The following is a 13094-nucleotide window of genomic DNA, read 5'->3' on the forward strand; positions in this document are numbered from 1 at the left end:
GATCCGATCCATCTATCAGTGGATCCGTAAAAATCATGCGGACGTCTGAATGGAGCTTTACAGGGGGGTAATCAATGACAGGGGGGTGATCAGGGAGTCTATATGGGGTGATCACCACAGTCATTGATCACGCCCCTGTAAGGCTTCATTCAGACGTCCGGATGCGTTTTGCGGATCCGATCCATCTATCAGTGGATCCGTAAAAATCATGCGGACGTCTGAATGGAGCTTTACAGGGGGGTAATCAATGACAGGGGGGTAATCAATGACAGGGGGGCGATCAGGGAGTCTATATGGGGTGATAACCACAGTCATTGATCACGCCCCTGTAAGGCTTCATTCAGACGTCCGGATGCGTTTTGCGGATCCGATCCATCTATCAGTGCATCCGTAAAAATCATGCGGACATCTGAATGGAGCTTTACAGGGGGGTGATCAATGACAGGGGGGTAATCAATGACAGGGGGGTGATCAGGGAGTCTATATGGGGTGATCACCACAGTCATTGATCATGCCCCTGTAAGGCTTCATTCAGACGTCCGGATGCGTTTTGCGGATCCGATCCATCTATCAGTGCATCCGTAAAAATCATGCGGACATCTGAATGGAGCTTTACAGGGGGGTGATCAGGGAGTCTATATGGGGTGATCACCACAGTCATTGATCATGCCCCTGTAAGGCTTCATTCAGACGTCCGGATGCGTTTTGCGGATCCGATCCATCTATCAGTGGATCCGTAAAAATCATGCGGACGTCTGAATGGAGCTTTACAGGGGGTTGATCAATGACAGGGGGTAATCAATGACAGGGGGGTGATCAGGGAGTCTATATGGGGTGATCAGGGGCTAATAAGGGGTTAATAAGTGACGGGGGGGGGGGTGTAGTGTAGTGTAGTGGTGCTTGGTGGTACTTTACTGAGCTACCTGTGTCCTCTGGTGGTCGATCCAAACAAACAAAGGGGACCACCAGAGGACCAGGTAGCAGGTATATTAGACGCTGTTATCAAAACAGCGTCTAATATACCTGTTAGGGGTTAAAAAAAACACATCTCCAGCCTGCCAGCGAACGATCGCCGCTGGCAGGCTGGAGATCCACTCGCTTACCTTCCGATCCTGTGAACGCGCGCGCCTGTGTGCGCGCGTTCACAGGAAATCTCGGCTCACGCGATCCTGCGTTAGGCGGTCCGGAGGTGGTTAATGTTGTATAGACAGGCACTCCACATCTAGTCGCACGCAGAGAGAGATGTATAAAATACTGAATGTTTTATTACTAAAAATAAAATAAAATTCAAAAAAATATCTAATAATTTTTTTTTTACAAAATGCAAATGGATAAATAAAAAAATCAAGGGTAAAGGTGTGTGTTACACAAAAGACAAAAAAATGTGCCCCTGGAGGCAAAAAAAAATCTCCTATAGATATCAAAACAATGTTACCTATTATTGTCAAGCCGGGTGCTAGTCAAATAAAAGTGACATTGTGATCTCCTAAAATGCCTAGGGAAAAGCGCATTGAAAGTCACATAAAAAATCTGGTGATCAAATAGCGGCTGATTGTCCTCCCTATTAGAATGCCATCTTACTGACTGGTATAGATATATGCAGTGGTTAGGAGAAAAGTCTGATATATTGATAGCCTCAGTCAGTTATATGTGATAGTCACAGGCATTTATATGGTCATCGCAAACAGTCCTTTATGATGGCAAAGTTTAGTAATGTGGATCGAACTTCTATCCAGCTGGCTGTGCTTCAATAGTATTGGTGGGAGTCTTTTTCACCATCACGATTTAATCATAGATACAGGTCTATGTATAGATTGTGTTGGTTATTGTGGTAATCGCGGCATCCCACGTAGCTGTACTTACCAATACCCCAAACTGCCGTTACCTGTCTTTGGGTATTCACAGCTTATTGCCTCTCGTACAAGTTCGGCCTCCCTTCTTAGGATTCCCCGATGAATGTTCCACGTGGGTGAGACGTCACTCCTTCAGCGTCCGATGAATGTGCCACCTGGGTGAGACGTCACTCCTTCAGCGTCCCGATGAATGTGCCACGTGGGTGAGACGTCACTCTTTCAGCGTCCCGATGAATGTGCCACGTGGGTGAGACGTCACTCCTTCAGCGTCCCGATGAATGTGCCACGTGGGTGAGACGTCACTCCTTCAGCGTCCCACGTGTATCATGCCGTTTTTTTACAGCGGGTTTGCCGATCAATGGAAAGGCAGTATTGTGGTTGGAAGCGCTTCCAAGGAAAGAGTTATTAGATGTTATCAGTCTATATCTTGGGGTATGTGGGTATAGTCACTATTCACCAGACGCGTTTTGGAGTGCCGATCTCACTCCATCAGTGGTCACCCGCGTTTACCCATAAGGTTTTTTTTATACCCGATCTACAGTTACACCGAAAATCTGGGATGGATACTGGATTTTCTTTTACCCAGACAATTTGTGTTTTTTTCTTTATATAGATCTCTCTGAGAGTAGTTGCATACCTTCCAATCTCTATTATCTATCTCATAATCCAGTGTTAGATTCCAAATTGTTTTGTTGCCTTTTTATTGCAGTAAAGCTGCGTTTTTTAAATATAATATGTAGGAGATTGCGTTATAAACCTTCCATTACATATTTCTTTAAAAGTTATAATCTACTGGTTGATTAAAATGAGTTTCAAAAGAATTTTAAAAATATTTTTAAAAAATAAAATAAAAAAAATAAAATAAAAAAAATAAAAAGAATAAAAAGATGAACCACTTCTTCCAAATAAACCCTGAAGAGAATGACATAGGAACTTCATGTGTGGAATATGATTTCCTAGTTGTACTTAAGTCATTCCTATATTTTTATTGTTGTTCGACAGATGTATTCAGTATATATAGATCCTTCATCTGATTGGGTGGTGGGCAAAGGGGACGGGGACCCCCTACGGAGGGAGGGTCGGAGTGCTGATAGACAGCCAGACGCCGATCCTCAATCAGCCAGGGGTCTATAAAAAGCCGAACAATTCAAAGTCCGCATTAAGTCCTCCCGGTATAAGGGTCCATTCACATGTCCGTGGAATGGGTCCGCATCTGTTCCGGACCCATACGGGTGCGGACCCATTCATTCTCAATCGGCCAGGAATGGATGCGGAGAGCACACTATGTGCTCTCCGCATCCGCATTTTTGGAGCGCGGCCTCGATCTTACGGTCCGCAGCTCCGGGAAAAAATAGAACATGTCCTATTGTCTGCAATTGTGGACAAGAATAGGCAGTTCTATGGGGGCGCCGGCCGGGTGTATTGCGGATTCGCAATACACCACGGACGTGTGAATGGACCCTAAGTGTGTTAAATTCGAATATATATTTAGATTCTTTGCGTGACATTTTCATCACGTGGTTCCCTCCCCTCCAATGTTTCTCCACCCTTTCAATTGCTGCAAAGGATAAACCCGTTGGGTCCTGGTTGTGATGTAGCTTTAACTGTTTTGACAGTGCATGTTTTTCATACCCATCACTGATATTTTGATATCTTCTGATATTCGTTTTTTAGGAGTCTTTTTCGGTCTCCCTATATATAGTTTTTTGCAGGGACTGTATGCTGTAAATGACATTCTTGCCATTACGGGTTGTTGAGTGTACTTTCTCTGTCTTTTTCTGGAAAGAAGTAATTTTACAATTGCCACATTTGTTGCATCTATAGAACCCTCTTAATTTTTAGCCATCCACCCATTGAGTGTTCTTGTTTTTTATTCTATGATTTGATGAATGGAGCAACTTTTAGTCCTAAATTCGGGGCTTTTGTGTAAATAATGTGTGGATTGGTGGCAATGGAGGGGTCTATCAGTTTATCTTTTTGGATATGGTGCCAATGATTTCTAATGATCCATTCTACTTTTATATTGAGCATTTAATGGTGATATAATGTATGGTGTTTCATCCTTCCCTGTAGTGTCGTTACTTTTAGCATTTTCAGCGATAAAGAAGGTATTTCTGTCGAGCTCTTTTACTTTGGCTAGAGATGTTTCTACCTTTGTCAGAGGATATTCTTTGGCAAGGAATTATCTTTTAATAGTTTTGCTTCATATTCAAATCTCTCCTCACTCGTGCAGTTGCGGTTTAAACGTCTAAATCAGGGGTGCACAACCTTTTTTGGTCTGAGGGCCGCATTGTCACATCGCTCTATTTCAAGGGGCCGCAATGTACACAGGCCGATGTAAAGTGACTGGGGAGGAATGATCGCTATCACAGTCATTCTTCCTTCATTTAGTTACATTGACTATCAGTAGCACATCACACAGAGAGATGTGCGGCACGATTATACCGCCAGTTATCATGAGTGAGTGTCCCTATGAAGACGTGAATATCTCACTGCTGGCCCTGGTAAAATACTAACAGTGGTCCCGTTTTGTAGTACAAAATTGATGGAAGTCCGGGCCAGCAATACCATATTGTGGGACGTTATACTGCCCCATAGTTCATCACACAATACTGCCCCCATGAGCACAAAATACACCCCCAAAAACTCTCACTGGCTGGCCGTGAGGAGGGCCCTGGCAGCCCCCTGGGAAGTTTCCCTGTGAAATCTATGGCTAATCCACCCTGGCTTAAAGGGATTTCCCAGTAAAAATGAATTATTAACATGTTCTTGCAGCATGGACCCTTAAACTGAAGAGTTATACTTACCTGCTCCCGGCACTGATTACACCGGTCAGTGCATGGCCATGGTCACATGTACCTCTGCAGCCAATTACTGGCTTCAGCGGTGATGTGGCCACAAGCAGCGTGTCACTGCTGCAGCCAGTCATTGACTGGAGCGGTGTATGTGACCATGGTCATGCACGGACAGGTGTAAAAGTGCAGGAACCGGAAGATGGAGGCAGCGGGGGCAGGGCGGCATGGAGCAGGGAGGCAGCGGGGGCAGGGCGGAATGGAGCAGGTAAGTATGCATCTTCTGGTTCAGGGGCCACGCTGAAGGAACTCGTTCATAAATAAGTTATTTTCCTCACTGCAGAGGCCGTGCTTGCTGGTTATTACCGCCTCCTGCCAGTTACAGGCGTCCTGCAATAACCAGTAAGCACTTTCTCTTACTAGTGGGGAAAGCGCTTATTGGTTAACACTTTAATAACCAGGCCTGAAAAGACACTTTTTTTGTCTTTTTGTGCACCTGGTGGTTCGAACGGTTGTAACTTTTTTATGTGTTGGGACTACCAAAATAATTTTTGCCGCAATTTCTCACTTGACAGATAGGGCCTTATAATTTTTTGTTTTTGTTTTACTGCACAAAACATTTTTAAATAGTATTTTTTTTCAAACTATAGCTCCTTATTCTTTAAATATGCAAACTGACACCAAAATAAATTATTATAATTAGTTCCCTATTTTGTGTCGGTCGTTTTGTTATATTTATATGTATAGTTAGTTTCACATGAATGGGGCGATAATGGCAACGGTTTTGGTTGGTGTTTTTTCTTTTATGTATTTTATTATTTTTCATCTTTTTTGAACATAATTTTTTTTATAGATTTCTACTACAAATAATATCCCCCAAGAGGTCATAAAAAGACCTTTGGGGGACACTGACACTTTTTGTGAATTTTTCACTCTTTTTTATTTATTACTTTTATTTGTATTTTAATAATATTTTGATTTATTTCAAGACTGTTGGGGGACAATGAACACTCTATTTTGCACCTTTTTTTTCTTTCTTTTATTAGTATTTTATTATTTATTATATTTTTTAAATAATTTGTCCCCAAGAGGTCACTGAAAGATCTTTGGGTACACAGACTTTTCTTTTGCACTATTTCCACTGTAACTGGGGCATCCAAAGGAGCCCCAGTTACAGGGGAAACCAGCCTGCGGTGGGGGCATTAAACACAGGCATAGCTGATCAGGTCTCCTAACCCTGCCGCCCTGCGCTCCTCTGCCCCAAGCCGGGTCCACCCTACATAGCGCTCACCTGTGTGAGGAGAAGGCAGAAGCGCTGATAACTGCTTCTGCCTTCTCCTCGGCTCCCCCGCTGTCACTGACAGCCGACGACCCGTCCTGCTCCTGCTACAGTGCAGGGGCAGGAGCTGTAATGATCCATTGCGCGGCGATGCGGGCAGAAACACAGCTGATTTTCCGATCAGCTGTGTTTCTGTCCAGGAGGACGGGGGCCGCAAATCTTGGCTCTGGTTGTGCACCCCTGGTCTAATTTGACCTTCAGGGATGTTTAACAACCATCTGGGTAAGGCCTCATGCACACGACCGTTGTTGTGTTCCGTTCCGCAAAATGAGCTTCCGTTGTTCCGTGATCCGTTTCAGTTTTTGTTTCCGTGTGTCTTCCTTTATTTTCGGAGGACCACCAGACATAAAGGAATGTAAAAAAAAGTCTGAGACAGGTTTGCCATGCAAATGATAGGAAAAAAACGGACAGGCGGATGACAATCTTGTGTGCCTCCGCGTTTTTTAGCGGTCCCAATGACTTGAATGGGTCAGTGAACCGTTTTCCGCGGAAATAATAGGACATGTTTTATTTTTTTGACGGACTGGAACCACGGACGGCAATTGGTGCATTAGCCGCAGAAAGTCACGAAAAACGGCGCAACAGACACAGAATAAAACAACGGTCAAGTGCATGAGGCCTAAATGGCAGATGGAATAAAGGATAAAGCTATTTCTTACTGTTACTTATTTTCTACTCTAACTTGCAAATCTAGAAATTCTATTTGAAGTTTACTTGTATTCGAAAGGAACGTTTGGAGTTCTAGTTCTCCCTTCTGCGAAATAAATATGATGTCATCAATATAACCTACGCCATAGCACCAGGTCCGTCCCCAGTCTATGTTCTATGTGTCGATCTTCCCACTGGGACATAAATAGGTTTGCATAATTGGGGGTGAACCTGGTGCCCATGGCTGTTCCTCTAACCTGGAGGAAAAATTTGGATCCAAAACAAAAGGAATTGTGCATTAAGATAAATTCTACTCCTTCTGCTAAATATTTGATTTGTTCCATTTGAAACATGTGGCTTTTTTCCAATTGTGCCTCCATCGCTTTTATACCCTGTTCATGATCAATAATTGTGTATAGTGATTGTACGTCTAGGGTACCTAAAATCCACATTACTTTGATCCACATTACTAAACTTTGCCATCATAAAGGACTGTTTGCGATGACTTGGGGACTTGGGGATACTTGGCCACTCAAACTGCACCACACAAACTGAACCTTCACCAATATGGCTGCTTAACCACTCCTGGTCCGCAAACGCAGACACGAGGGGCGTGTTTTGAGGTCCAAACCATGAATCGCAATAGCCTTCCTGTAACTTCCAACAAGCAGGGCTTTAATTATAGCGTAACAGGTGCAATACATAGTACCAGTCAATACTTAAGTATAGGACCCGCTACCTCTTCTATTTATTATTCTAACTACGGTCAGGGGCGGACTTGGCCTTTCTGGGCACCAAGAAAAGTTATGTCTGGGGCCTCTAATCGGAACAGCAGAAGGTTGGGCAATAAACTGGTACATATGATATACAGCGGTATTAAGAAGTGGCAATATGGCAATATCACCATTTCTTATTTAGAAACGCTGTACTTTAGAGACATAAAGCCTGCTTCTGCCATAAGGAAAGGCGGCAGCCGACCTGCCTCCCAGAGTGGTGGCATTTTGCCTCGGGGCACAGAAGCCTTTCTCTCCCATCCCTGCCATTATACAAATGGGGGCAATGGAAAATTGAGGAAACTAAGATGTCTGTGTGTCAAACTCTGCAGAAACAAGATGCGGCTGGAAGAAGTCATCATGGCGGTCTGATCTCCGAATGAAGAAGATGAGGAAAGAGAACATCTGCATCAGAGGAGACATCACTGGATGTATGAGGGATGTGCTGCTGTATTACCCTGTATGTTTAGTAGAGCTGTATGTAATGTCCATCAAATACGTCTTTCAGGCCTCCTGCACACCAGCATATATTTGGTCCGCATCCAATCTGCATGTACACATCTGGACAAAAATAGGCATTGCAGGATGAATGCAGACCAGATTTTGTGGATCCATGGTTTGCGGACAGCAAAACGGATATGGCCATGTGCAGGAGGCCTAACATTGGTGCTGGTAGGATGGGTTAGGCTACTTTCACATTAGCGTTTTCAATTCCGCTATTGAGATCAGTCACAGGATCTCAATAGCGGAAGAAAACGCTTCAGTTTTGTCCCCATTCATTGTCAAAGGGGACAAAACTGAACTGAACTGAACGAAACGGAATGCTCCAAAATGCATTCTGTTCCGCTTGGTTGCGTCCCCATCGCAGACAGAATAACGCTGCAAGCAGCACTTTTATGTCCGCGATGTGGTGCGGAGCAAGACAGATCTGTCCTGACTCACAATGTAAGTCAATAGGGACGGATCCGTTTTCTCTGACACAATAGAAAACGGATCCGTCCCCCATTAAATTTTCGCCTCAGGCAGCAGAAAGACTAGAATCAACAACCTTGAGTAACGTCATAGGGGCGGTCGCACTTGACAATGCTGATTACTCCTAAACCGGGCACTTCTAAAATGCGTACTGACATGTTATATTTGCCAATGCAAAACACATCCCGACTGCAGCGTCTGGCGCACATTACACATCAGTACTGTGCACGTAAGTCAGTGTGTACACAAAAGGAGCGGAGAGCTCAGGCTACGAGTGAAAGCCATGTTCACTGCTCACCCCCCTCATTACATGGTGTGGGACAGTGGGCCACAAGGAGACATTACTATAATCTATGGGGACAACGTGGAGACATTATACTGTACAAGCCCCATACAGTGTCATGTCTCCTGGTGGCCCCCATACAGTGTAATGTCTCCTGGTGGCCCCCATACAGTGTAATGTCTCCTGGTGGCCCCCATACAGTGTAATGTCTCCTTGTGGCCCCCATACAGTGTAATGTCTCCTTGTGGCCCCCATACAGTGTAATGTCTCCTTGTGGCCCTCCTAGTATGCAATGTCTCCTTGTGGCCCTATATAGTGTAATGTCTCCTTGTGGCCCTATATAGTGTAATGTCACCCTGTGGCCCTATACAGCGTAATGTCTCCTTGTGGCCCCCCATACAGTGTAATGTCTCCTTGTGGCCCCATACAGTGTAATGTCTCCTTGTGACCCCCATACAGTATAATGTCTCCTTGTGGCCCTATACAGTATAATGTCTCCTTTTAACCCTCATATAGTATGATGTCTTTTTGTGGCCCCATAGCCACCAATGATTAATACTGGGGGGGGAGGGGGCGCACTGCGCCACCAATGATTAATACTGGGTTTGGGGGGGGCGCACTGCACCACCAATGTCTAATACTGGGGTTGGGGGCGCACTGCACCACCAATGTCTAATATTTGGGTTGGGGGGGACCTGAGGGGTTAACTACCGCGGATCGCAGCTACCACTCATAGAGGTCGGGAGCCGGCTATGTGATTCTGCAGCCAGCTCCCGCCTCCTGTATATGAATTAATGAGAGCGTTATCTTCATTGGTGGTGTAGTGGCCACAGCCCCTCCCCTTCTCTTGTCCTCCCTCCTCTCATTGGTGGCAGCGGCACAGGGGGAGGGAGACATTGCTTCCTTCTCCCCTGTGCTGCTAAGGGAACACGGAGAGCGCTGTCAGCAGCGCGATCCGTGTTCCCGATTTGTTATCGGAATATTGGCAAAATAGATGCCGATAACGTTCAAATTTCAGAATATCGGCTGATAATATTGGTAAAACAGATAATCGGTCGATCCCTACCCCATACAGTGAAATGTCTCCTTGTGGCGCTATACAGTGTAATGTCTCCTTGTGTCCCCATACAGTGTAATGTCTCCGTGTGGCCACATACTGTATAATGTCTTCTTGTGGCACAAGACCGTTTTTTTTTTGCGGTCCGCAAAAACGGGTCCCGTTTTTCCGTGACCGTTTTTTCGTCCGTGGGTCTTCTTTGATTTTTGGAGGATCCACGGACATGAAAAAAAAGTCGTTTTGGTGTCCGCCTGGCCGTGCGGAGCCAAACGGATCCGTCCACACTTACAATGCAAGTCAATGTGGACGGATCCGTTTGACGTTGACACAATATGGTGCAATTTCAAACGGATCCGTCCCCATTGACTTTCAATGTAAAGTCAGGAGTTAATATACCATAGGATCGGAGTTTTCTCCAATCCGATGGAATATTTTAACTTGAAGCGTCCCCATTACCACGGTAACGCCTCTGTTAGAATATACCGTCGGATTTGAGTTACATCGTGAAACTCATATCCGACAGTATATTCTAACACAGAGGCAGTCTGAATGAGCCCTTAGGCTACAGCTCCACTGGTCAGGCCAGGTTTAAGGGCTTGTTCATACGACCGTTGCCCCTCCGTGCCCGTGCTGTGGTCTGCAATGCACGGGCACCGACCGTGGGCCAGCCGCATGCGCATCGCGGACCCATTCACTTGAATGGGTCCGCAATCCGTCCGTTCCGCAAAAAGATAGAGCAAGTTCTATCTTTTTGCGTTGCGAAGGCATGGAACGGAACCCCAGGAAGCACTCAGTAGTGCTTCCGTGGGGGTTCCGTTCCGTGCTTCCGTTTCGCATCTCCGGACCCATTCATGTGAATGGGTCCGCATCCGTGATCGCGGAATGCACATGGCCGGTGCCCCGTGTATTGCGGACCCGCCATATGGGGGCAGCAATACGGCAACGGCTGTGTGAATGAGCCCTAAGTCTATAAAGCGCTGCGGAATATAGCAGCGCTATAGAAGTGCATGAAATTTTTTAAAAAAATTAATACATCCCATAGAAATTAAACTTCAGGATTTTTTTGTGACTGGCGTGGTGATCCCATTAATTTCTATGGGAACGCCGCGACCAGCGTAGCCGTAACATTATAATCAGTGGGGATCCAGAAATGGTAAACTCTGCCATAAAGTACTACTGGACTTTGTGCTGCAAATGTGAACCCAGCAGCTTAATACATGCGATTAGTTTTCTCCCTCAGTATATCACCACACAGACGTGTCCCTGCCATTACTGCACAAGAATTATCAACTGAATTACCGAATCGCTCTGTGCGGATCCGGCCTCCGGTTCTCCCAGTAGCCTCTAGGACTTGTATACGTCGGAAGCCATGTTTGTGTAGCTTCCCTGCAGCTGCGACACCAGAGATTCCCGCGCCGATAATGACCACCACTGGACCCTGAGGACCCATAGTTTGCTGTCCGTCGTCTACAGAGCCGAGGCTGTTGTCACCCAGCGCCCCAGGGGACAGGAGGACAAGGAGGAGGAGCTGACAGCAGCACATGATGCGTCTCCTCAGCTGCACAGGGTCATGAAGAGCTGCCATGTTTTATGTTCTTCAGCACCAGCCGCACGTTTAGGGGTTACTCACACCTACATCTGGGGTTCTTCAAGCTATAAAACTGCATGCAGTTTATTTCAGGCTGATGTCACACGTAGGGTTTTTTTTTTTGTGTGTCAGTTTTTGCTGCTGATTTTATTTTATTTTTTTCTCGCCAAAGCAGGAAGGAGAAGTATAAGCCTTTCCTTAAATGTCTCACTTCCTTCAAACCCACTTCTGTCTTTGACTTAAAGGGAACCTGTCCCCTGGATTTTGGGTATAGAGCTGAGGACATGGGCTGCTAGATCGCCGCTAGCACATCCACAATACCCAGTCCCCATAGCTCTGTGTGCTTGTCTCTTCCATGCTTGAGAGTTTAGCCCAGCTACGTTCAATGTGAAGGAGCCCAGCACCGCCCCGCGTCCTCCGAATCTCCTCCTTGCTCCCCGACGTCACAAAGCTAGAGCGACGTAATCTCGCGATACGCGAGCTAGCGCATGCGCAGTTCGTTCCCTGAGGCTGATGCCAGCACAGAGAAGGAACACTATGCCGACACTGCGCATGCATTAGCTCGCGCATTGCGAGATTACGGCGCTCTAGCTTTGTCACATTGGGGAGCAAGGAGGAGATTCGGGGGAATGCGGGGCGGTGCTGGGCTCCTTCACAGTGGGCGTGGCTGGGCTCCGGAAACGTTAGTAGCCTCATTTTCATATGTATTAAATCGTTTTTTTTACACAATAAAAGCACACAGAGCTATGGGGACTGGGTATTGCGGATGTGCTAGAGGCGATCAGGCAGCCCATGTCCTCAGCTCTATACCTAAAATCCAGGTGACGGGTTCCCTTTAAAAAAAATTGTACCAAACACTGCCACAAACAGCTTTTGAGTGACGCCACACCTAGGGCTCTTTCACACGAGTGGATGCCGTACAGGTAATCCGCTGCGTGAATGACAGCCAAGCCGCGCACTGAACAGCAGAGACACGGAGCAGTAACATGATTGATAATGCTCCGTGCCCCTCTGACCTTTTTACTACAAAATCACGGTGACAACTTCATCTCAGTGTGATTTTGTAGTAAAGAGATCACAGAGATGCACGGAGCATTATCAATCATGTGAAAGAGCCCTTAGGCGATGTTCACACGGTGGATTTCGACACAGATTTTGGCCTCTTGCGCACGACCGTATGGCTTTTTCAGTACTTTGCGGTCCGCAAAAAAACGGAGACGCAAAAAACACGGATGACGTCCGTGTGCATTCTGTTTTTTGCGGAATGGAACAACTGGCCCCTGATAGAACAGTACTATCCTTGTCCGTTATGCAGACAATAATAGAACATGTTCTATCTTTGAACAAAACGGAAATGAATGGTTCCGTATATGGACCGTATATGAAACGCAAAAAACGGAACGTAAACTGAAAAAAAAAAAGTTTGTGTGCAAGAGGCCTTTGGCTGTGGTTTCTGACATATTTCATCATTTCAGTGCCATGTGGACCTTAGGCTAAATGCACACGATCAGAATTGCGTGCAGATTTTTTGCTCGGATTTGCGTGCAGAAAATCCGCACCATAGGTCATGTATATTGTATTCTATGAGAATTAAAAATTCTCATGCACACGATGTAGATTTTCCAGTGTGGATTTTGACCTACGGTGTGGATTTTAAAATCTGCAGCATGTCAGTTTATTTAATTTTCCTGACCGGATTTTCCCCATTCACTTCAATGGGGAGAGGAAAATCCACACCAAATCCACACATAAATCCTGAACGTGTGCATTTACCCTAAGGCCCCTTTTA

The 13094-nt window shown here is 45.7% G+C and overlaps 1 protein-coding gene across 1 annotated transcript in view; it reads right to left on the bottom strand.

The window, feature by feature from the left end:
• LOC121003668 (peroxisomal N(1)-acetyl-spermine/spermidine oxidase-like) overlaps positions 1-11266 on the bottom strand; it is a 67988-nt gene extending 56722 nt beyond the window's left edge. Inside the window, exon 1 of the mRNA XM_040435534.1 lies at positions 11017-11266. Coding sequence (XP_040291468.1) covers positions 11017-11260 — 244 coding nt within the window. The 5' untranslated portion in view covers positions 11261-11266. The remainder of the gene's footprint in view (positions 1-11016) is intronic.
• Positions 11267-13094: the final 1828 nt, after the last annotated feature.

Source organism: Bufo bufo, chromosome 6, assembly GCF_905171765.1.
Source record: "Bufo bufo chromosome 6, aBufBuf1.1, whole genome shotgun sequence".
NCBI classification, from domain to species: Eukaryota; Metazoa; Chordata; class Amphibia; order Anura; family Bufonidae; genus Bufo; species Bufo bufo.